At 37.4% G+C, this 26,765-nt stretch overlaps 1 protein-coding gene across 1 annotated transcript in view; it reads left to right on the top strand.

The window, feature by feature from the left end:
* The window catches only part of LOC136874606 (probable inactive protein kinase DDB_G0270444), a 117,607-nt gene that overhangs the window by 13,198 nt on the left and 77,644 nt on the right, over positions 1–26,765 (top strand). Inside the window, exons 2-4 of the mRNA XM_068227877.1 lie at positions 12,256–12,380; positions 17,469–17,549; positions 20,386–20,481. Of these exons, the coding sequence (XP_068083978.1) occupies positions 12,315–12,380; positions 17,469–17,549; positions 20,386–20,481 (243 nt within the window). The 5' untranslated portion in view covers positions 12,256–12,314. The remainder of the gene's footprint in view (positions 1–12,255; positions 12,381–17,468; positions 17,550–20,385; positions 20,482–26,765) is intronic.

Here is a 26,765-nt window from a genome sequence, read left to right as displayed (position 1 = left end):
ACTGGGGGCTGAAAGCGCTCAGTTATTTTCTGAACCTCAGACACGAATTATATTTGCCAAACTGAAATAATGGACTTTTAATTTCCTTGTATTTTATTTTAAATGAAGTTATTTTAGTATATTCCTTATCTTAGGCTGCCTCCAATTAGACAAAGATTTTGAAATTAAAAATAATGGTCCAAAAGTACAGCCTGTGGGGCCCCCATTGTTGTAGTTACTGTATCAGATAATGCTTCACTGAATCTGATTCTCTGAGTTATATTTTGTAGATATTTAGCCACCCATTCAAACACCTATTCTCTAGTCCATGAGCTCACATTTTTGCGAGTATTCTCCTGTGATCTTGTGTATCAAAAGCATTGTACGGTTCAGTTGTGATGCAGTCCATTTGACTTCCTCAATAAAAACTATGCTATATCTCTGGAATCTACCAGTTGAGACACATTGGAATAACATTTCCAGAACTAAACTGCCTTATATCAAACCAGTTAGCAATTTTGCATTTGCTGGGCTGAGTGACTCGGATGGTTGAGGCGTGGGCCTTCTGTCTTCAACTTGACAGGTTCATACTTGGCTCGTCCAGTTGTATTTGAAGCTTCTCACATATGTCAGCCTCTTGTCAGTAGATTTACTGGCATGGGACAGAATTCCGGCACCTAGGTGCCTCTGAAAACCATATAAAGTCATTAGCAGGATTTATAAACAATATTATTATTATTATTATTATTATTATTATTATTATTATTATTATTATTATTAATTTTGCATTTATGTCTGATATAATAAGAATAAATGCTCTCCCAGTGCTTAATTGCAGCACATTTAAGATGACTTGCTTGTAATTATCTGCTTTAGGTGTGTCATGATTTCCTTAGCACACTGGAGTTACCGTAGCTATTCTCTGTTCACTGGGTTTAGTTCCTTTGTGCAAATACAAGTCAAGTAAGTACTTCACATATGTTCCATCCCATTGCCTTCATCCCCCAAAATCTTATGAATTCCAACTGCTTTTCTTACTTTCAATGTTTGTTTCTCTTTTCAAATATCTCTATCATCATAGGAAGATTTTAGTGTGTACCTAGTCACTTCCTTTAGCTGCATAATATTCTTGTATCTAATTATCCTTACATACTGCTGGCTAAATACTTCTGCCTTCCGTAAATCCTCACATATCCACCCCACTTGTTCATTAATGATTCCTGGAATGTCCTTCTAGAGCATGTTTCTGCTTTGAAGTACCTGTACATATTCTTCCATTTTTTATAAAATTCACGTGACTGCCAAGAAGTTAACTATAGATAACATGATGCCAAGCTTAATAATTAAGCTTAATAATTAAGCTTGGCATCATGTTATCTATAGTTAACTTCTTTCCCAAATTCAGTTTTCTGGTAAGTTCCTTCAATTTCTCCTTTCTTTCACAACCATTCCTAACTCTCGTTTCTTTCTAATGTATTTTTTTCTCTGTTGTAAAATAGGTTTTCTTTACCTTTCTACACAACCTTGAAAGGTACATACCTCTTTTCACACTCATCATTAATTGCTTCATATCCACTCTGTAAGCTGTTTACATTTTCCACCAATCAATTTTTAAAAACTGTCTTGCCGTTTTATCAGCCATACCGTATGGTATTGCCTAATGTCTTTCGTCCACCAATGCAACGTAACCCAACCCAACTTGTTTTGGACAGTTGTATGTTCTTAGTGCACAGACGCAACTCTCCTGTAACGTCATATCAACACTTTGTCAGTGTGCTCCAGAATGTCAAACCGTGCAGTATGTAATCAGAATGTACTTGAGGAGGCTTCAAAGAAGGCAGGAATTTCAGTTTGATCCTTTCGTTTGTGCAAAATTGATCATGTTCAGCTTGTGTGTTAGTCCGGCTACGGTTATGAATAAATTTTCAATGTTGAAGTCGTGAGCTTTGATTTGCCCCAATTCACTTGATACTTCAGCATATGAAAGGTAGATACGGGTGTATAGTCGTACTCTTATCCACAAATTCAGTGGCAGTTGGAATCTGCCGTTATTACTCTAATTGCCTCTTCTAATAAATTAGCTAGCCACTATGTCATAGATCTGCTTTTGTTTCTGATGTAAACCATTTTATTAAAAAGGAAAAAATATGGTGCATTTCTTTTGCATACACAGGTGATAAATTGTATTAAATTTGTAAATAAACTGTGGTTGGAAAATGTACTATCTACGACATTTGTTATGATATATTTATCGATAGGACAACTAATCACATAGACATTTGAGAAATAAGTTTAAGGCCTTCCCCTAAACTACCATTTTACCAATACACAAATAGCAGTCTTTAAATTCTGAGTGATGTACATACAAAACTCTTATATTTTATAGATAGATATGCTATACGATTAAACATCCAATAGCACTTGTCTGTTACAAGTGATTATTTTCATATTGACTGTATTGAAGTTCAGTTATTAAATGTTAAACATTCATTTATTGAAACCACCTATTCAATACTGGTTGAGTCTTTATGACTGTAACAATGTAATTACATTGAGGATGGTACATGTTTCGCCTGGCATTGCAGGCATCATCAGCCATTAATTCTATCTCCAAGTCAGAGCTCTGAGTGGATGCTATTTTAGGATTAATCATAGTCAATATTATTTATATAACAGTGCAAAGGAGTGATCAAGCCGTCCATGTTTTAAAATTCTAATGTGACATTCTACTCTTGTTCACATTTAATGGAAATATATTGACTGTTAACTTTCATAATGTCGGTAATGAGAACGGCTTGATGCAATTAGGATTAATCTCTGTACATTTTTACAACTTATTGGAGATTAACATGTGCTAGAACTATTCTTAAAAACTATTTTTACACAATTTACATAATATATTCAAACTTACGGTACATTTTGGAACTGAACTGGTCGAACTTGTCTTGAAGTTTCAATGGGATGTCTTACTCATATCCTGTCAAATGGAGAAAATACTGATACTGGGATGACATTGTAGTCTATTGAAGTCATAGCATTTAATTATTCTTTTTATATTTTGTAACGTGAAAATGGGAACTAATATTTATTTGGGATCATGGAATTACAACTTGGAAACATCTACGAGAATTAATTTATGTTCTGGCATGTGCACTTGTGAAACGAGATGTTATCTATCGCTCATTGTTTGAGACTGTCATTTGGTTGGAATTTTCCATGCACACGTGATTCAAACTATTTTTCTTATTATAACGTATTTCCTGGATTGATCTGAGTGGCGAGATTTTGATCGAGGGCCGAGCGGCCATGCGCAGAGTGTGCGACTTGGAACGCTGGGAGCAGTGTGGACTTCCGGTGGGCTCAAGGAGAGCAGTCAGTCGGTCCGCTGTGTTCGAGCTTTCAACATGGCGCTGATTAGATGCGCTTGTATGAAGACAACTTCACATTGCCAGAAAGTGCTAATAATGGAGAAGTGAATCGCCAGGATGAGTGAGACACAATTAGGGCTATGCCTTTTTTTCCCCTTTAATATCCACGTGAGCTCCAACCATTGTATTTCATTACTGTAAGTAGAAAACTTAGTGTGAGTGTTTACCGTTAACCAGATGCGAAGTGCAGATGTGTTGTAAGTTGGATATCTTAACTCTAATCAAGTAAGTACTGGAAAGCATAGTTTATTCAAGTGAGCTTGTACAGCCAAGGAGCACATCTTCGAAATGTCTGTTGGTTAATCAAAAGCTGTAAACGTCTGGTAACAAAATTTACTGTAACGGATAGGATTTAAATTTGTAAAAGTGTGTAACAAAATTTTATGGGAACTTGGAATCGCTAGGTATGCGTGTATGAGGCTGTAGTTCGTGGGTGTTGTTTAAACTTACTGTGTTGTGGTTCGTATCTTGTTTGCCTACTCATTCTTGGTGGTGTTTATTATCATTATTATTGTCGACATTATTATTATTATTATTCTGTTCATTTAATTTTATTTCCCTCCCTAATTATCTACGTTGTTTGTATTTACCTTCTACCTGTTACTATTGCCTCTACTTGGTTATTATTTTGATGTGATCGTTATTTGCATTGTTGGGACTTAAATTAAATGACACCTCATATATGCTTCTTGGCGTGATCCAAAGCCCCCTCGATTCTAAATTATTTAAGCAGTTGGCATACTGTTTAACAAAAGTAAATGTAATTTCGTATTGTAACCCATGGGAGTAATGAAAAAATTTATTATGATTTTAATAAGGTTGAGTCTGTAAAAGATTGAAATTTGCTGGCCGATATTGAACTTTAAATATGCCAAACTCCTAACGTTTGCCTGTCTCATTCTGCTCTTTGTTTGCGGCTTCTTGCCATTGTTATTATTGCATGATGGTCACCGCTTTCTTATCTTATCTGATGACACGTTATTTATTTTGGTGGCTTTGATGATTATGATGAGATGATGGCTTGGCGTCTGTAAATGTCAGTCCTGGGGTGTGCTCCGAGTTCTATTATTATGTGGGAACGCATCATGTATCTTTCTCATTGTTATTTTCTAATTTGGTTGGGATATTTACCCACCATGTTTTATTATTATTTAATCTGGTTTCCTTTAATTATGTAGTTTTTTTATTCGCGGTTGGAGCCACTGATTTTTAATTGTTTGCTATTGTGTGTGTTTTTCTTGTGCGTGTATCCTCTTACCTGTTTGTAGTGTAGCAAATTTCAATTTTAAACAGAATTTATATCGCAGGCCCGCATAACGGTTGCAACCAAATTTTAAATAAATTTTTAATATTTCTGTACGTCAGGTAACAAGTTAGTTATGAATTTTCACACCTTAATTTTGGTGGAAGCATATGTTTAATGTGATATTCATTTTACCTTGATTTCCATATTATTTTAAAATCCTGTTTCTCTCTTAGTTTAATTATGTTTTAATTTTTCTAAGAAAAAGGAATATATCTATTTCTAACTGTTCTTATATTATACCGATTTTCAAATTTTATTTACTAAGTAAATTTTCCTTATTTTAAAATTTAATCTGATCTCTCATTTCGTAGTTAGCAATATTTACCTGGGAACCTATCAACGTTTATGTAAGACCCTGGCTTTTTTCCTTTATGCTTATGTCCTCCACGCTTCATATTTTGTAGTACTGCCCTTACAGTAAGTTTTGCGCAGGTTTTCATTTTGATGTTTAGTGTTCTTTTGGTAAGGTTGCATATTTGTAGGACATTGAAACATGTTCAGCTTATATGGTGTTTTGGGGAGGTCTAAATATTCTATAGATCAGCATCACTTCTTAGAAGAATGAGCATCAATGTTTAGGTGCCTTATAGTGGAATGGCAAGAATGCTATAAGAGTTTGATCAAGATTTGTTAGGTAACGGATTAATAAATGACCGTATAAACTTGTTGTATGTTGTTTTGTTCTGGAGCTTTTTTGAGGTTATTCAGTGTAAGGTTGAAGAGCAGTTCACTGGATTCTGGATGTAGTGTGTGGCTGGTGGATGTGTTGAAGTCTGTGGAATGCGCGTCATTCTCATCCTTTGAGATGCTCTTTTGGCACGTTCGTTTGCAGTATTCTTGAGTATAATTAAAAGAAACCCTTGTAAGTACTTGTCAGCCAGGCTGAGTGGCTCAGCCGGTTAAGGCGCTGGCCTTCTAACCCATCTTGGCAGGTTCGATCGTGGCTCAGTCCGGTGGTATTTGAAGGTGCTCAAATACGACAGCCCCGTGTCGGTAGATTTACTGGCACGTAAAAGAACTCCTGCTGGACTAAATTCCGGTACCTTGGCATCTCCGAAGACCTTAAAAAGTAGTTAGTGGGACGTAAAAATAAATAACATTATTATTATTTAAGTACTTGTAGGTTATTTTCACACAGTGTGTGTGATCTAAAAGCAGAATACTGTAGACCTTAACTATGTTGAATAATCTAATGATATTAAATTCGTGAGACTCGCCATTACCTATGACGATCACATCACATGAAATGATATTTTTCCAAAATAAGTTTAGAATTTCAAAACAACAAGGTCATAGACCTCCAAAATAAAAAATTATGCACTAAAATATAAGGTAATATACTTAATCGCACATGGAGGAAACGTCCAGGCGATGTCACTCGTCAAAACAATGATCTTACACTCACACACAAGATCACGCCGAAATGCTGACAAGATGAGTCCAAATGAGCAAGGAGAAAGGTATAGGGATGGTGACACCCACAGTTCAACTGGGAAGTTCAGTACCGTGCAAAATGTAATCGGCTTGGAGGAAATCTCTGTGAGCGACTAATTAAGGGTTAAACACTTGTACTTGGAGTTCAATTTATGTAAGGTATTTACACTCGTATCAACTTCTTTGGCTACAGCTTCCCATGCCTTTTCAATAATAATTCAATGTTATTTTGCTTTACATCCCACTAATTACTTTTTATAGTTTTTCGAGACGCCAAGGTGCCGGCATATTGTCCTGCAGGAGGTCTCTCACGTGCCAGTAAATCTACCAACATGAGGCTGCCTTACTTGAGCACCTTCAAATACCACCAGACTGAGCCTGGATAAACATGCCACATTGGGGCCAGAAGGCCAGCACCTCAACCGTCTGACCCACTCAGCCTGGCCGTGCATTTTCCAGAGCATTCTTGTTTGAGTATTCTGGCAAACTATAGTTGAATAAACAAGGGTGCTATTCCACTGGTTCTATGAGTTGTATACACAATTCCTGATCATAATCTGACATAATATGATTGAATTATCTGAGTAGTGAATTATGAAAATTAGCAGGAGTGTCTTACTCGATTCCAGCTGCACAACTGTCAAGCCAGTCTTTTGTGATTTGATCATTTGTGAGTTGAGTGACGAGTGCATTGCAGTTGCGCAGGTAGACGAGAACAGTTATGTTAACGAGGGGTTTGACTATGAAACAACTCCTGTCCAGTGCTTATGTGACTTTTTTTGAGTCAGATCACAGTTGCGATGCACTGGTGGATAAAGGGCCTAATAGGTGTACTTTTACAATCTTTGTTTCTACCACATTTATATTTAACTGCATCAGATACAGATTCTTGATCACCTTGACAATATATACCACTTAAGTTGCTCTATAGAGCTCATATGACTTAATCAGTAGTGTATCTAGAATGTTCTTCTCTCCAGTTGATTCAATCACTTGATGATTGAGCTGTCCTTCCCAGATTAACTGATTTACCAGTTGTTGGTCATGCTTTCTGTCTTTTGCATTACCTTCTCAATTAATAATTTGTAAATTGAGAACACTCACTACAATCCCATTAATTTCTGTATTGTTCTCCACATAGCTAATTATTTGGTTATTCAGACTTACTAATTTCTTACCATTTGTTTATTTGCAGCCTAGGAAATTAGACTTTGCGTATACTAGTTTTTTTTTTTTACAATTGGCTTCATGTCACACCAACACAGATAGGTCTTATGGCAAATGGGATAGGATAGGCCTAGGAATGAAAAGGAAGTGGCCATGACCTTAATTAAGGTGTGAAAATGGGAAACTGCAGGAAACCATCTTCAGGGTTGCCAACAGTGGGGTTTGAACCCACTATCTCCTGTATGCAAGCTCACATCTGCACGGCCCTAACCGCATGGCCAACCCACCCAGTATATTCATTTCATTTTAATGTAAATTAATGAATGTAAATTAAACAAGGAAATATAAATTTCATTACCATTGGCCAACATACAGAAAAGGGGTTGAAGTTAAGTTAGGTATGTGTGTGAATATTTGTTTATTACCATATGGCATTATGGCATTGTTTAGATGTTATTGCATGACAGTTTGTTATGTGGTCGGTAAGTGTTCAGTTCTTAGAGTAATAGTATATTAAATAAATTCCAGTCAATATCAGGTGATATGGAAAATGTGCACAATTTCATATATTCCTTTGAATGTGTATATACAGCATTTTTAGGGGAAGTTTGGTTTGTACTTGGTATTTTCACTGAGCGTTTTCTTTTCCAAAATGAAGGAGATTTCTGTTAATCACTTTCTTTAATTATTTACTTTATGCTGTGGAGAATTCTTAAAGTCAAGCCTGTTATCTCCCAAATTCGAACTTGCAGGTCTGTGGCCCCATATCACACAGCCAACTCACTTGTTTAGGAAGATATTAAGAGCCTGATGCGTTCTCAAAGCTATTCAGAGCTGAGGACAGGACAGGAGAGAATACACTGGCTGCAGCCTTTAGGAGTTAAATGACTTATAATTACAGTGATTAAAAACATCTTGAAAGATGCATTTGATATTCTAAAATATTTCTGTATATCTAACCAAGATAATTACACTAAAAAAAATTAAATGGTCCATGGGTAAGAGGTTATCATCCGTATTCTTTACTCTTAGTGAAAAATCTATTACTTAGGTAAATGCATTGTCTTACATGTCAGTTCACACAAAATAAATCAGAAGTTTTAAAAAGTCATTAGACACTACGAAAATTCCTGATGGACATACATTACATGAATTCTGATTGTATTATCAGTAGTACTGAATGGCACAATAGCTATATTGCATAGAAAGAAAGCCATTTTTATGAAGACTCTTAATGCAAACACTATCCCAACTGCTAAGGTGGAAACATTTTGTGATCCAATCTGCTATCATCTTGGTGCCATCACTCGGCGATAATATGCAGATTTTCCTTCCGTTTGGATATTAACTTGGCTGTATCATTCTACCATGAAAATGATGTCTTAACATGGTTGACAGGCTCTTCTAACATTCATAAATGCTTGAAAATAAAAAAAAACGCTGTAGGCCATGTTTTCAGAAAGACAGAGAGCTCGCAGAACCCTACCAAATAATATATTTTATGTTCTTCCTTCCAACTTTGCTCACATTATACGATTGTGTTTCCATTCATCTTGCAGGGGAGATATATTTCCAACAGATTAATTCCAGGAATTAACCAGTAATATTGAGGCTTCTTTATACAGGCCTAAACATGTTCCTAAAAATCAATATTGAAATGCAAGGTTCTTGTACACATTCAGATAAAATTGCTGCTGATGGGCATATCAGTTAACAAGAAACAACATTTGCAGCAAAATCATGTCCTTTGCATGTCTGATTTAACTGATTTGAAGAGAAACAAAGATTCATTATTACCAATGAATATATTTTGTCGAGGAATTCATTGAATTTGTCTCATATGCAGCACAAATGCAAATATTGAAACATATCAAAATATGTCATCCAATGAGACTGAAGTGATCGGTCATTAACAAGTGAGTTGACTGTGCGTTTATTGTCCCAGCTGTGAGCTTGCATGCTGGAGGCCACCATCGGCAGCCCTGAACATGGTTTTCTTTGGTTTCCCATCTTACCCAAGCCAGATGTTGTTGCTGTACCTTAATTGAGGCCACAGCTGCTGTGTTGCCAATCCTAAGCCCTTTTACATCCTTGCATCACCGAAAACATTCAATGTGTTAGTGCAGTGTTAAAAATCAGTAGCAAAAATCAGCCACTAAGAAGCCACATAGAATCTGATGATCATTGCGAAGAACATAAAGACACACAAAAACAAGAAAAACACATTCCACTGCACAAATGGATCATTCAACTGTTGGAAAAGTAATATTACTGTCACATATGATGCTTTCAGGTGAAGAGGACTTAACATGTCTATATAAATAATGTTATCATAAAGGTAACCATCCTTGTCAGTAATTTTGACATTGACAGAAGTGTTGAAGTTGCCGTGTTACCTAACCAAACTTTAACCTTGTATCTAAAACTGCTTTCTGATGCAACCAAATTTGATCAGTCACCAGCAGTACCCATAGGAAATTGCCCCGCTGGAGGCATCATGACTAACTACAATGTTAGTTCACACCTTGAATAGTGCATTGCACATTCCTAATAATAATAAGAATGTTCACCATGACAAAAAATGATGATTATATTCTTTTGAATGAAGAAATAATTAAATCACACTCTTGTATAGATATGTGAGACTTATTAACCGACTGGCAGCTATGAGTTTGATTATTACACTGCCAGCTCTGTGTTGTACCTTATGTTTTTAACCTCGGGTTACATGATTACGTGTTTTTTCTCACTTAGCCATGATGAACACGATTTGAAGATGATGAGAGTGTGGAAGACTTCATGTGCGACTGTCTGGTGACACGACCCTGTTCTTTTTACGATGAGGGCATCAAAAAGCTGCCCATATGCTGGGACAAATGCACTTCTCAAGCAGGAAACTATGTGGAAAAATAAATTGTAAATGCCTTGTGTTTTTTCAATAAATGAATTCAAATAAAATAAAAAAATCCCGTTTATATTTGATCGCCCCTCGTAGTATGATTGCCAACTGTGACAAGAATCTTAGTAAGATTAAGTGTTGCGCTTGTGTGTCCTCCTTCCCTTCCTACGCCCTCAGTTGTGGTAGCTCACTTATAGTTACCCACCCATGGTCCAAGTAAATAAAAAAATATTGTTTCCAGACAGTAAAGATTGGTTAAGATGAAGGTCTCTATTTTGTATCAAAAGTACCCTAATTTTAAAATTATTTGCAAATAAATAAATAATTCTGTTGGAAAATCTTGCCTTGATTGTTGAGCAATTGATTAATGTGCACTTTTAAGTGATTCGGCACTAAATGTCCTTTGTGCATATTACATATAATCTCCACTCTTCATTTCTTATAGTCGTTTCAGCCTCTTGCCGATTCACATAATCATTTCTGCACTTGCTGTGTTGACGTTAACTCCCACCCCCTCTTGCAGCTGTGGACCAGTTCCATGTGTTTCTTCAGAAAATAATCTGTATTTCTCCCATAACCACATGTTCAGTAACACCCATTCTTTAACTGTTGTTGGACCATGGTTCTTTTCCATCAAATGGTACATTTGTGTGCTATCTGCAGTGGAGATTACAAGCTAGCATATACTAGTCCGGTGAAGAGTTTTACTGTAATAATTTCAGTAGAAAACCAGTGTTCAAGTCATATACAGATACTCATATTTTTAAGGTGCTTAAGGTGGACTGTATGGAAGTGAAACATAGATAAAAGCTGACACAGAAGTAAAGAGAATAGATACCTCTGAAGTGTAGTGTTACCAGAATGTGTCCAAAGTCAGATGGATAGTTGAGGTCACAAGTGAATAGAGTGACAAAGGTTGATAAGAAGAGAAATATTTGGCAAAAAATGACCTTAAGAAGAGTGCATGTATAAAAACCCAGAAACTATTCAGCTGATCTGAAAAGGAAGTATAGAGCAATGGTACAGATGCAAGATGTTATTATTGTGTGGCATTTACAAGCAAAATGTGCAAAAAATGTATAATTAACATATAAGTTAAAATAGGGAAATAATTAAACTAGAATATCCAGCTTCAACAACCAGTCCACTATACTTGGTGTCAATTTATGCAGAGCCCATAAACTGCCCTTAAATGCTGACATTGACAGCTCTCAACAACATGAACCAATGTCTGCTTGTCAGTACCACACTCACACGCAGCACTTTTGATCTTCCTTGACAAGAGTGGTCAAAACTCAACTGCTTCAGAACAGGCCACAGCAGGTGCAAATATATAATGAAAAATTGGGGATGCACGATGTAATAGTTAGGAAGAAATGGAGGAGGTCAGTACCATATACTGAGATTTGTATCAAACAAGTTTGTGCACCTGGAAAGGCTACTGATAATGTAGTGTCACTTCTGAAGGTTTCTCCCCATTGTGCCCAGCCAGTATATGTGGGTTGTTCGATATAGATGCAATGTTTCTGTGATTTAGATATCATGCAAAATAGTAGGATCTGTGTCTATGAAAAAGAAATGGAGAATCGGAAAAATCTATAGAACTGCTTGATAGTGTACAAACTGATCACCCTACCAGTGAAATAAAAATCCATGACCTATTTCCAGTTCTTCAACTGGGTCAGAAATGGAATGAATGAAGCCCCATCTAGCGGTGAGGAGAGGAACTGTGCCGGCTGCCGAAGCCTGTCGCACTCCTCTGCGGCAATGATTAATGAATGACAGATGAAATGAAATGATACTGAGAGTGTTGCTAGAATGATATAAGACAGGGAAAATTGGAGTACTCAGAGTAGAACTTGTCCCACCTCTGCTTTATCCAGCACAAATCTCACATTGAGTGACCGGAATTTGAACCATGGAACCCAGCGGTGAGAGACCAGTGCGCTGCCGCCTTAGCCACGGACGGCTCACTCACCAGTAATAATAATAATTTTCTGTTTCTATATTTCTATTCTATAAATTTCTATTTCTTGTTTCAGTAGAAAGTCATTGGAAGTAATTCACAACTCCTACATAAGTACTTCAGTTGCTGTGTAAAATGGACCAGGAAGTTGAGATCAAGCAGGAACCGGTCTTGCATGAAGGAACAGCATACACTTTATTTGTAAGTATCATTCCAGATTACTTTATAGTGATTGGATGTACCATATTTTACTACATATTTGTTGCCACCGCATAATCATCGCATTCTTTATTTTCGGTACAAAAATTTGATTTTAAAATTTCAGCACATAATCATCTTGTTTTACAAGCTGCTTAAAAAGTAAACGGAGCTGCTGTTCTTTCTTCGGTGCACCAGTATCACAGAATACAGTACACAGTGTTAATACACGATCTCTTGCATTCAGCCACCACTGGTACACAAAGGTACGGGAAATATTGTTCTGTCACTGAATTTATACCTGGTTCACAATTTAATACTTCCACATCTTCATCCTACACTTTTAAATGGCTTGTTAACACTGACACTCTTACTGTTCCTTTGTTTCTAATCCAATGGCATAATTTTTACAATGAGAATATTAATAATAAATTGTTTGATGTAGGTGCTAGACTCGTGACTGAATTAATCCTGTTAATGTGACAGTTTACTTTGGTACCCTTCTCAAGTCTATTCTTACATATCAAACATACACAGCACTTACTTTTTCTGGGGTTAATAACAATTATAATTTTAGAGCCATCTTGGAAAATTTTGTCAGAATTAATCTGCAACCACATAATTCTGATACGAAAAATACTTAAAACATTTCTTTGGATTTATAACACAATGATAATGTCAACAGTTTATATTCTCACTGTACAAAACTGAAGAACTCACACGAGTGTCTGTATGAAAAGGGTTGACATTCCCTTAAGTAAACAATGTGAAAACAGGAGAATATCACTACTTTCATCCCCATCCAACTTTGGGTTATCCCTTTGCACATGGTATTCCAGTTAAGACAGTTCAGTCAGTAAATAGCACTTATTTCTTAATGGGGCAGATAAAACCTGTTCACTGAATAATTAATAAACACTTTGGCATCCATTTTAGCTCTGTGTACTTCGTCAGTCTCAAGTGATTATGGAGAGACTAGCATCTGGGTTCCTGGAATATTCCATGCCATGTCATTCCTCAACAGTCAAATAATTAGTGCTGAATGTGATGATTAGATTTGGTATTAAATTCAAGTATTGCTTGTATGGACTTTCAGAATCATAAAATATTTGGGTCTGTGGAAATAAATATAACATACGATTAAAATTCAAAGTTGGCAGCAGTGTTTTTGGTGTAGGTTCACACATCCCTCTTTCGTCTTGCTCTACCAGAAGTTCATGATATCCAGTGTAAACAACTCCATTTGGAACCCCCAAATTAGGTATCTACCTGGCTTCTTTAGTGAGCTCTGTTGTATCTCTAGATCAGAGTAGCACGCCATGCTGTCCCCGCTTCAACCCTTCGGATTGTTCTTTAGGAGAAGAAAGTGATGGAAAACTACCTCACTCTTGATTTCTGTAGTATGCCTCCTCAGTGACACCTCGCTCTCTATGGCAATTGAGGGTAGATCTGTTGAGGATCCTCCCTGCCTTCAGGCTGAGGACCTCTCATACAACGGGAGATATTAAAGATGTGCATTTCCTACTGAGCTGTACTTGCTGGTACTGCATGTAAGAGGTAACAGTAATGAATTTTGAAGAAATGCCTTTTTCAGAATTCTGTTGTTTATGATGAGCAGAATAATGATCAGAATCTGTACATTTTTGTGGTGTTTCAGGGTTATTTTATTATATATTTCTCCACAATTCAAAATATCCAAAATATCCCCTCCTGAAGGACTCAGTGCTGACATGTTTTTAAGGATCCTCCACATGTACAAATTATCTGAAAAATGGTATGGTAAAATATAATTGTAACGAATGCCAGTTTAACAAAATATTAAGAATAGAGAAATTATTTTTAGTTCCCTTCCCTTTTCCCTATTTAACATGCGTTAAAACATTTCATTATAACAAATTTCGAACTTTCAGTGTAACGAATTAAAATGTAGCCTTTTTCTTCAAAATATAGTTGAAATTCATCCTGTTTTAATTGCCGGGTATTTCTCACAACATGTTTCTATACAGCTAATACCAGACGTAAACTCTATACAACACACAGGCAAAACTACATTACTGTTCTGATGACCGGGTTGGCTACCAAACAGCACGTGAAGATTATGTTATTCAGTTTTGGTGTACCGGTATTGAACGTCATTACAGTAAAGGCTCATTAATTCAAAGTCTTTGAGACACAAAAATCGGACTTTGGATTAACTGTTAACTCGTGATGCAGAAATGCCAAACCTTGCCACATCACAAAATATTCTAAGACACTTCACCGCATGCAATTCACCTTGATTCACAGTTTAAACCTTTCAAATGTCATGGAAAAAGCTATTTCCAAAATGTATCCAACAAGGTGCATTTACAGTATTCAGATAATACACTCAGATAACTCGCTGACAAACATAACCTAATGCAACAAAAGAAAAACAAAGCAAGATTCAAAGACAAGGAGAAATCTATGCTGGCTTTCGTGTGCAGAAGTTCACACTGAATTGTATGCAATTTATATGCCTTGTACTTAAACAGAATGTGCCCGACCCCCTTAAAAACGTCGTGGCTTATCAAAGTTTCCTATGACGAGGGGGTAAAGTGCCTTGCTTCCATGTGCATTGCAGCACATTACAATGACCCTAACCCTCGTATGAATTCCCACCTGGCACTTCTGACCTTTAGAATCATATGTCCGTTCGGGCTCGGCATTGAAAGGTAGAATGCAGTTTCATCGGAATTGAAAATATTGTTTGGTGTGTACAAATCGATTACATGAGATACATTTTTTCGCCAACTGTTGGCATCACCAGTGTTCGCGGATTCTGCTTCTCTGCACACTGTCTGCTATGTGATATTGTGACATTCCATAAAACACTGAATACAAAAGAATTATGATTTCACTCAAACTTAGCAAATATGAAGCACACTGTAGACACACTAAAGTGAGAGAAAGTGCAGAAAGCTTCCCTGTACGTTCCAGGAGACGTGTTCTATCATGGCGCGGATAAATGTTGAATTTATGTTACTCTGTAAAATACTACAGTAAAACCTCGTTAATTCAAAGTCGTTGGGACTCAAAAATTGGACTTTGGATTACGTGATTTCGAATTAACCGCCAATTTGCAATTCAGAAGTACCAACCCTTGCTGCGTTACAAAATATTCTAAGGCCCGTTACTGCATGCAGTTAACCTTGATTCACAGTTTATACCTTTCAAATGCCACGAAAAAATACTATTTCCAAAATGTATGCAAGAAGGTGCATTTACAGTATTCAAATAATGCACTTGGATATCTCGCTGGCAAACATAACCTCACGCAACGAAAGAAAGAAAAAAAAGCACGATTCAAAGACGAGAAATCTATGCTGGCTCCCATGTGCAAGTACTTTATTCATTGAATTACTATACTGTGAGCATTTCAGATGCCTTGTATTTACACAGAAAGTGCCCGATGTCCTTAAAATCGAACTTTCCGATGACTATCCTTGTACGATTTCCCGCCATGGCACTTCTCTTGTACTTCAGAAATGTAAACACTTGCCGCGTCACAAAGTATTTTAAGACTCATTAATACATGCAATCACCTCGATTCACAGTTTAAACCTTTCCAATGCCATAGAAAAACTATTTCCGAAATGTATCCAACAAGGTGCATTTACAGTGTTCAAATAATGCTCTTGGGTAAATAACTTACAAACATAACCTCACGCAACGAAAGTAAAATATCACACAATTCAAAGACGGGGATAAATTATGCTGGTTCCCCTGTGCAAATGCATTATTTTTTGGATTTCTGTACTGTTTGCATTTTTAGATGCTTTGTACTGGCATGGAAAGTTCCCGACGCCCATAACATTGTGGCTTATCGATCTTTCCTATGACGAGGGGATAAAGTTTCTCGCTTCCATGTGCATTGCAACGCACTACAATGACTCCCATCCCTCACACTTGTACGATTCCTCGGCTGGCACTTCCTCCTTTAAAACCATATGATCGTTTGGGCTCGCATTAAAATAAAGTAATGCAGTTTCATCGGCAATAACAATATTGTTCGGTGCCTACGAATTTATTATATGAGCCACGTTTTTTTAAAAATTATTATTATTTTCGTCAACTGTCGGCATCGCCATTGTTCACAGATTCTGTTTTCCCGCACACTGCCCGTTGCATGATATTACGGCGTTCCTTAAAAGTTTGAATACAAAAGAATTCCGATTTCATTCAACTTAGTAATCATGAAGCGCATTGTAGATCCACTGAAGTGAGTGTAAATGCGGAAAGCTACGGTACCACTCCACGTTCCGGAACACGCGTTCTATTATGATGCGGATAAATTTCGAGTTGAAATTACTCTGTAACATACTACTGTTTTAAAATGTAAAGGCAGTTTCGAATTAAAAGTCTAAATTTCGGTAATGGGGCCGACATTGTACTTCGAATTAAGAATTATCCGTATTTCGAATTAAACAATTTAAATAACATGCAAAACTGTATCTCATGTTTCCGGGAACGAGACCTTCTTCGAATTAGGTGGGGTTTTGAATTAACCGATTTCGAATTATCGAGGTTCTACTGTTTCTTTAAATGTACAGGCAGTTTTGAATTAATTTTTTGTTTAATTCAAGTGCAGTGGTTGCTGACTACAATATTAATTTGTGTCTGGGAGTGTTCAGAAGAAAATCACAGACTTTTTCAAAAAATAAAGTCGAGGAGATAATGTACCGGTGCAGGGTAAAGTTGAGATGCTCAAAACTTTATATAGTTTATATCATTACTTTATGTAAGTATTTGTATCCGAATTTTCCTCTCATTTAATAAATACAGTATTAAGATTTGTATGTGTATCTTCATGTTGAAATAATGTAGATTCCTTAAACAGGTTTAGCAGTTGGCAAGTTCTTAAGAATTGACTTATATCAGTATAACTAAAATATCACTATAACAAATTAATTTCTGATGTCCCCAAAATATTGTTATACTGGTATTTTACTGTAATTAAGTTTTGAAACTGACTCGTTTACTATAATATTATGAATTGTCATCCTTTATCATTGGTGACTAAATTTCCTGATGTGTGTGAAGAATGTTCCTAACATATGACCATTTCCACAGGACATTTATGAACATGTGCCAGAGAAGAGACATTTGAAAGAAGAAATCAAATCCGAGTTTGCAGAGCCAGGACGAACACAGGTGAACATCTTTGAGGCAATCTAATAATTTGATTACGTGTTTTCTGACAACCAAAATTGTGAGAAAACTGCTCAACAGATTTCGATGAACGACCCCTCATTTTATAGCATGGAATTTGAAGGTCCCAGGAAAGATGTTTTTTATTCCATTGCTGATTTTGTAAACCTAATTTTGTATTTTTTCATATGGTTCAAATATCTTGTGTTAAGCTACCGTATAGAAGGTAGTATTTTTCCAAGTCCCTCCACTGCGTGGCGTGTGGCAGCTGGTTTCATTACTTCTACTGCTGCCTTATCCTATCCAGATTTTGTGTACAAGCATGGCAATTTTAATTTGTTATATGTAGTGTGGAAGGTCTCCAAGGTGGGCATAACAATCCATTTCTGCAAACTGTCCTTCCAAGATTTTCATCTTCAGCCTTAAATTTTTCCTGTAAGTTTTACTTGGAGCATTGTAGGCTGGGCAGACTGGTAAAACAGGACAGGCGGCGAACTGTGGTGAAGCTAACATCGGACTTTACAACGCTGGGCAGAATACGAGTGTGCCTGAATACGCAGTACACCGAATACTCCTAAGGATGAAGCTCTGCAGCCGACGACCCATGCATGTGCCAATGTTAACACCACCACATCGGCAACTACGGCTGAAATGGGCATATGACCATCGTCACTGGACATTGGCGCAGTGGCAGAGGATTGTACGGTCCGATAAATCCCGATACCTTCATCATGGAGATGGGAGGGTGCGAATCCGTCGTCTTCCAGGGGAGCAGCTCCTTGACATCTGTACTGCGGGATGGAGACAAGTTGTGGGGGCTCAATTATGCTCTGCAGAACATTCTCGTGGGCATCCATGGGTCCAGAGGAGCTCTTGCAATGCACCATGATAGCTGAGAAATATCTTACACTGGTTGCAGACCACGTAAACCCCTATATGACTATCATGTTTCGTAACAGCAGTGGCATTTTTCAACAAAATAATGCGTCATGTCACAAGGCCATGAGTGTGATGGAGTGGTTCAAGGAACATAGTGGTGAGTTACAGTTGATGTACTGGCTCCCCAACTCGCCAGATCTTAATCCGATCGAACACATCTGGGATGTGATTGAATGTGGCGTTAGAGCTCATTGGTCCCTTCCCCAGAATTTACAGGAATTAGGTGACTCGTGTGTACAGATGTGGTGCCAACTCCCTCCAGCGAACTACTAAGGTCTAATTGCTTCCATGCCAAGATGCGCCGCTGCTGTTATCCATGCCAAAGGTGGACATACCTGCTGTTAGGTAAGTAGTCATAATGTTCTGGCCGCTCGGTGCTTGTAGTAGATGAAATAATGGCTGCTAATGGACATGCAGTATTGAGACTGCCTCCTTACCATGCAGATCCAAACCTCGTCTAATGTAAAACACTGCATTGGTGCTAATAATGTTACTTTTAAAACTGCAGACTTTGCAGACAGGGATTTTCAGAACTTGGGGAAAGTGACTGGAGTTGTGTTGGTGACCATGTGGAAAAAATGAATATGTGTAATATGAACAGGATTAGTTGAGGGGAGAATAGAATCTATCATAATAACTAAAGACAGCGATGACAGTAAAAGTGAACCTGACGAAAGTGACCAAAATATCCGGAATTGAACCCTTTGATGATGATTGGTGACTACACAGTTACTGCTTTATAAGTGAAGGTTTAAAATACTTCACTATTTGCTTGATTAATTAATGGATTAAGAATGATAAATACAGCTTGACTAACTACATTGTTAGAATATTTAGGGTTTCTTTTCCATTTTGTACACATGAAAATTGTAGTGTCATGAAGAAAGAATGTTTTAAAACTTCAGTTACAAAAAAAATAAAATTAAAAAAAATAAAAATAAAGCTAAATATTACTGCAAGTAATCAGTGACACATGTGTCTGAAGACGATATCAAATCACCTTACAAGAAGTTCTTCATGGTGAGGTACAGCACACAGTGCTACATCCCTTCCTCTCTATAGGAATCCTTTGAACCATGCAAACAGCATATTTTTAGCATGAGTTTGCTTGCATTGTATTCTTATTAAATTTTTAGAACATTTTGCAGTATTGAAGGTTGTTGACGGAACTGCCTCAACGCTAAAAGTAGGTGCTTGTATTTTGTGTCACTCTCATTCTGGGCTGTGACAATTTGAGAAGTGCTAGTTGCACCATTCCCAGTACAACCTGTTCCTGTTAGAAAGGATGTGAAATAGTCACTCATGTGATTGCTTTATGTGTATATTTCAGTGGACCTAAGAGACTGACATATGACAGCACTGTCTGACAAGGAGAGGAAAGCAATGGAAAAGTACTTCACTCCTCATTTCCTTAGTATGCCTCCTCAATCACACCTCACTCTCGATGGCAGGTGATGGTAGATCTGTTGAGGCTCCTCCCTGCCTTCAGGTTGAGGACCTTGCATACAACAGGAGATATGGAAGAGATGTATTTCCTACTGAGCTGTTCTTGCTGGTACTGAATGTAAAGAAGTAACAGTAATAAATTTTGAAGATCAGACCTTTTTCAGAATTGTTTTGTTTATGGTCAGCAGAACAATTATTATCAGTATGTGTATATTTTCTTGATGTTCCAAGGTTATTTCACTATCCACAATAAAAAAATTCAAAATATTACAATATCCCCTTCTGAAAGACTCTATGCTGGCGTGTTTTGCACATGTAGATATTATCTGAGAAACAATGAAGTTTTGAAACTGACTTGTTTACTATGAAATTATGAATTTTCAAACTCAATCATTTGTGACTAAATTTCCAGATGTGTCTGAAGAATATTCTTATTATATTATCTTTTCTACAGGACAATTATGAACTTGTATCGGAGAAGACACTTTTGAAAGAAGGAACCAAATCTGAGTTGGTGGAGACAGGACAAACACAGGTGAACACGTTTGAGGTAATTAATCATTTGGTTAACTGTTTCTGATAATGGAAATTGTGAGAAAACTGCTGAACAGATTTCAGTGGGTGGCCCGTAATTTTATAGCACACAACTTGCAGATCCCTGGAAAGATGGTATTTTTTAAACCTAATTTCATATTTTTTGCAAGTAGTTTAGATATCTTATGTCAACTACTGTATAGTAGCTAGTATTTTTCTAAGTCCCTCCACTGCATTGCATGTGGCAGCTGGTTTCATTATTCAACTACTGCCTTCTCTTATGCAGATTTTGGATACAGGCATGGCTATCTTTGTTTTGTTACATGTAGTGTAGAAGATCTAGCTGGGTGAAACCATCCATTTCTTCAAATTGACAATCCAAGATGTTCATTTCCTGTCCTAATTTTTCCATGAAGTTGTACTTTTAAAATACAGTACTTTTGATTTTTCCACATAATGTGAGCCATATATTTCAATCTTCTCTCCTTAATGGGTGTTATTAGCTCAGGTAGACTGCTTTTTTCTTGAGCCAGGCTTAGTGGCTCAAAATTATTGAGGCTCTGGCTTTTTGACCCCAACTTGGCAAGTTTATCCTGGCTCAGCCCAGTGGTATTTGAAGGTGTTGAAATATATCGGCCTCGTGTTGGTAGAATTACTGGCACATAAAATAAATCCTGTGTGACAAAATTCCAGTACATGTTTCTCAAAACTGTCAAAAGTAGTTGGTGGCATGTACAAACATTAACGTTATCATTTCCCTCTTTTTTTTTCTTTTGTTTGTATTTTCTCATTTTTAACATGGTCCATCCACAAAATTTTCAACATTGGGTGGTATATCCATTCTTGATGCTTGGATTCTCTTTTCAGTGTCTAGGTCCCTACACTTTTGTAGAATGGAAAGGTTATTTCACATCACTATTCTTTGATCTGAAGCTTCCACAGTCTGTTGAGTTATTTTATTTTTCTTTTAGATTGAACAGTGTTATTGTTTTCTGTAACATCTGTGTGGTTTCCCAATGTTTAGAATACATTGCAGTGTTCTTTTTCAAGATGACTGAAATAACCCTACTCAGTCGTAAGTAGTCAGCCTCCTGCGCTTGGAGTTGCCTTGAAAAAGCATACTGCAATATATTTGAAAAGTCAGCAAACTCTACGGGAGGTACAGAAAACAATAACACTTCAATCCGAAAGATGAACTAAATAACTTCACTATTCTCTGTTTGTGCCTTAGGCTCATGCCGCATGCTCATGAAGGTGGACTTGTTTTCTCTCTCCAGCATATGATTTAAACAGAAAGATCCTATGTTAAACCCAATGTATGTAACCACCCCAGCCAGTTTGCCACTTGAAAGAGAAAGCAAAGCATGCTGGCGGACCCATCTCATGTTGCTTCACAGCTAACATCCTAGGAGAATGCGGTTGTGAGATGGAAAGTGAGGGGACTACTTTTTGTGACAGACTTTACTGGGAAGTAAGGTCTGTAGCTTAAAGCAAATCAGTTCATTGTGCAGATCCTTACTGTTTGTGCGCCAAATGAGTTAGGCTGCCTAAACTGAAGTTTATGACAGAAAAAGGAGCAAACATGACTGATTGTTCTAAATGTTTGTAGTTCTATGGAGAAAGAAGTTCAGAACAGGAAGAATGAAACATAAGAACAATACAGAAGAGAGTCATTGAAAATACAGGAAAATTTAGTAGATGCAAAAAATGTCTCGTCAAGGATGGTCAACAGAATTTTAGTAGGACACAGATAATTTGAAACTCAAGGAACTTCATTTAATGTACCAGGAAGGCATAGAAAGGGAAGAAATGCATAATGGACATTGATAATTTTGATGAGTGTTTTATTCAACAAACAATCGATTAATTTTTCATTCATTAGTAAACATTTTCATTAACATCTAAATTATGGCCTGTATCAGAAGAGAAGATTGGTTTCAAGGGAGTTTGCACCAGTTTGAAAACTAGTGTAGAAGAGTTAAGTGGTACAAAACCAGAAATAATAGAAGGGTTATAATGAAGAAACATGATATACGAAGCAAGAAAGTGTCTTACCTTACAGCCATAAAAAAGTACAAGGAGGAAGGCCGTCCTGTCACATTTGAAGACAAAATCAGTATAAGTAATAACCATTCTATGCTTAACGCCTGGACTGACAATAGTTTTTGAGGAGTATCACCCCTGTCTTGAGAGGGGAATGACTGATTATTCTCCATGTTGTTGGTAGGACAGTTTTTCTTCCCAATTCACTGCTTATTAACCAGTCCCACAAGGAAAGTAAAGACTACCACAGAGATATGAATAATACATTTGTTGGTTAACAGAGAAGTTGATCCCTAATTTGGAACCCAAGGAAAGTAAAGACTACCACAGAGATATGAATAATACATTTGTTGGTTAACAGAGAAGTTGATCCCTAATTTGGAACCCAATTCACTGTTTGTTATTGAGAATGCATCATACCATAACACACAGAAAGTCAAAGCTCCAAAATCTAATTCTGACAAGGTTACTATGAAAAACTTGCTGCGGGTTAAAAACACCCCATTTCTTAAATCAGTGCAGAAAGTTCAACTATCTGTACTCACTAAACTTCATAAACTGGTGGTGTAGAATTCTTCGTCAGTGTTATTTCTTTTCATTTGCAATTCTTGTAGGAGCTTTGTGTATGCAGCTGTAGCTGGCAAGAGGAATTGTAGCCTCGGGTCCTCTACTAGAAATGCTTCCCTCATCAGTACATAAGTGTAACGTGACCGCGTGTATTTTGAGAGTCCTAGCACCTTTTTCAAGTATCTCGCTTTTAGGTTTTCAACCTCCATTAATTGCTTCTTTGGTAGGTGTGCCCATATTAATTCCAGTTCATAAGTAAGCAAAGGAATCACTTTCACTTAAAAAAGTTTCATTGCCATGGCTACAGATATTCTCAACATTTGTCTGATGTTACTTATGTTTAGGAATAGTACTAGAATCAGAGCCCTTTAAACTGCTAACAAGACTATTGACTCAAAGGCTGAGTACCACAGTGTGCCCTTTCTGTCAGAAGAACAATTTGGCTTTAGACATGGTCAATCCACCTTGATAGCTGTTAGAAACCTATTCACAGAGATTCAAGAAAAGGTTAAGAACCATTAGAAGATGTTCTCCATCTTCATTGATTTCAATAGTGTGTTTGACACAGTGAATAAGATTGCGCTTATGGAAAACGTGGAGAACCTAGTAGGGCAGTCAGAGATGACAAGATTAATTACAAATATACTGGCTGAAAATGAAATACAGGTGTGGGATGGGCTATCAAAATCAAATTGGATAAGTCAGACGGTTGGTGTGCTACAGGGTGATCCACTTAGTCCAGTATTGCTTAACATCTACACGAGCGAAGTAATCACCAGAGTTAAGGAAAGCGCACCGAACATAAGCATCTACGTTAATGCAGGTGATACGGCTCTCGCCTCAGAAAACAGAAGATCTACAGAAAGCGATGGACCTCGTTGCAGAGTGGACAGAAGACCTGGTGATAAATGAAAGAAATTTGTAGCTTATAGAAAAGGAGGTAGGCTGCACAGAAGAGAACCTATAACATGCAAAGGACAAGTGCTGACTCCTAGGGAATCACTGGATGTCACCATCCGAATAACTGCATCGGCCTTTATAATCCATATATTATATTTATCCATAGTAGTTCTCATGCGTGCCGGGCTGAGTAGCTCTGACGGTTGAGGCGCTGGCCTTCTGACCCCAACCTGGCAGGTTCGATCCTGGCTCAGTCCGGTGGTATTTGAAGGTGCTCAAATACGTCAGCCTTGTGTTGGTAGATTTACTGGCACATAAAAGAACTCCTGTGGGACAAAATTCCAGCAACTTGGGGTCTCCGAAAACCGTGAAACTAGTTGGTGGGATGTAAAGTAAATAGCATTATAAAAAGTTCTCATGCAAAATAAATTATGGTACATAGGAATTATGAATAAATTTGTTGCTTTGGACACTGTTCTTCTGTGACATCCATCAAGATTAACGGATGACACAGAATAACGCGCTAAGTTAAATTAGGAGACTCTCACGTCAGCTTCTTATGAATCTTACTCAGTATCCAATTAGTTTTGAGGCAATAATACCATACTTTTGCCCTTTCTGCCTTCATGTAGTTCACCATAAGGATTTCAAGTGTTATAGGTTTCTTTTGTATTGCCATCGACATTGCTTTCTTGATGTTGAATTCAAAGTTATCTCTGAATGCTGTTTGCAGTACTGTGTCATAGCACACCTTATGTTGTTGGAGATTTGCCATTGAACTTAATACCTTTTCTTGCCCTTTGAGACCTTGGTGAGTATCTGATCTGTGTAGATGTTTAGGTGGAGAGGGCATAACACTAATCCCTGTCTCACTCCTTCACATTATTTCTATAAGGTGGTGTGGGTTACTGTAGTCATAACCTAGTTCATCAACCATGGACAATGGCTGAGTGGTCTAGTAAGTAGCTATGCATTGGAAGTGGGCATCTTGGATATATTCTGAGTTATGGCCCTTCTTGTGCTCAAGCAGGTAGGACTTTAAAATCCATCATTGTCCCTAACTTGTTCCTGTGCTTTGTTGCTGTAGACTTCTGAAGAAGTTTGACCTTTACGATATCTCGCAGTTGTCTTGAGTTGTAGTTACTGTGGAGTCAACATATGTCAGGGGCAGTCAGATGGTAGGGGTTGGAATGACCTTTATGCTTGTTATATGCCGCGTAATTGCTGTTCACTGCAACTATATTAGTACTTCTGTGCATAGCTCAGCGCATTGTAGTACGGTACTTCATAATGCATGGGAAACTGTATACTGTGCATGAAGCTCTTATCCTCATAATAGATAGTTACTTTGAAGAAAGTTAAGACAGGAAACATTTAACTTAGCCAGTTTTCTTTTGAAAGCTGCAATTCTAAAAGAAGGATGGAAGCTTAACATGAATGAAAATCAATTGTACCTGTGCAAATATATTTGACTGAACTACATATATTTAAAAAAAAATTAAACACCTCATTTCTTAGCAACATGAACAAGAGCAAGCGGCATAATGGAGAGCGTAAAGTATCCCATCCAACTGCTGGAGTAGCCAGTCACCAAGCATGTGCCTTCACCCCTGATCTCTATACATGGATGGCTGGTAGCTTGGGTAGCAGTAAGCCGAATAGAAGATGACTGGCGTAGTAAGATGGCAGCGAGTGCACGGTTCAGTAGACCATGAGGAGTGCGCTTGCTCTGTTTATACTTAGTTCCTTCGAGCATATAAACAGGTAATAGAGGTCGCTTCCTATGTTCCTACCGGCCAAGCGTGGCACCAACATCAAGCTCTGAGCGATCAGCCGATGTAGGGCAAAACAAGGCGGTCTTCCGTAAGAAGAGCATTACGGAGTGTTTTTAAATCCCGAATTAAGCATGCTCCTTATGATTAATTGATTTAAACTATTCAAGATGGTGACAAATGCTAATCACTTGGAATATTTCCTTTCCTTTTTGTATGAAAAGTGTTAAGTATCACTATATATGTGTAATATTTGGATGTGTTTATATATCAGTTAAGCGTTACGGTGGCGTAATTAGGCCTTACATGGTTAACACTATAATTACCACTTTTCTATGCACTAAAATGACGAACTATGAATTCCACGCTATAAATCATACATTTACAAGGGAATTAAGATGAAACACATCAATGAAAAATCACTTGTTTAGATATTTCACTCACTGAATTGAAACCACGCGCCGGCCCCGCGGTGTAGGGGTAGCGTGCCTGCCTCTTACCCGGAAGCCCCGGGTTCTATTCCCATCCATGTTAGGGATTTTTACCTGCATCTGAGGGCTGGTTCGAGGTCCACTCAGCCTACGTGATATTAATTGAGGAGCTATCTGATGGTGAGATGGCAGCTCTGGTCTAGAAAGTCAAGACTAACGGCCGAGAGGGTACGTCATGCTGACCACACGACACCTCATAATCTGCAGGCCTTCAGGCTGAGCAGCAGTTGCTTGCTAGGCCATGGCCCTTCGGGACTGTTGTACCATGGGGGGAAATTGAAACCACATGTTACTTCTGCATGTTAGTAAAAAATAAACAAACGAAGGAGCCATGCTTGTACTACTACGATTAACACAAATACGAATTCCTAAATGTAAATAATACAAATACGGTACATAATATATTTAGACTATCAAAGTATACATGTGTGGCAGATATAAATTAAGTACTATTTGAAAGAGGTACAACATTCTCTCCGTCAGTTCAAATCAAAATATTTCGTAACATATCGTAATTGTATTGATTA

The sequence above is a fragment of the Anabrus simplex genome, chromosome 5, assembly GCF_040414725.1.
Source record: "Anabrus simplex isolate iqAnaSimp1 chromosome 5, ASM4041472v1, whole genome shotgun sequence".
NCBI classification, from domain to species: Eukaryota; Metazoa; Arthropoda; class Insecta; order Orthoptera; family Tettigoniidae; genus Anabrus; species Anabrus simplex.
Note: the sequence above shows the minus strand (reverse complement) of the source record. Positions and strands in the feature narration are given on the sequence as shown.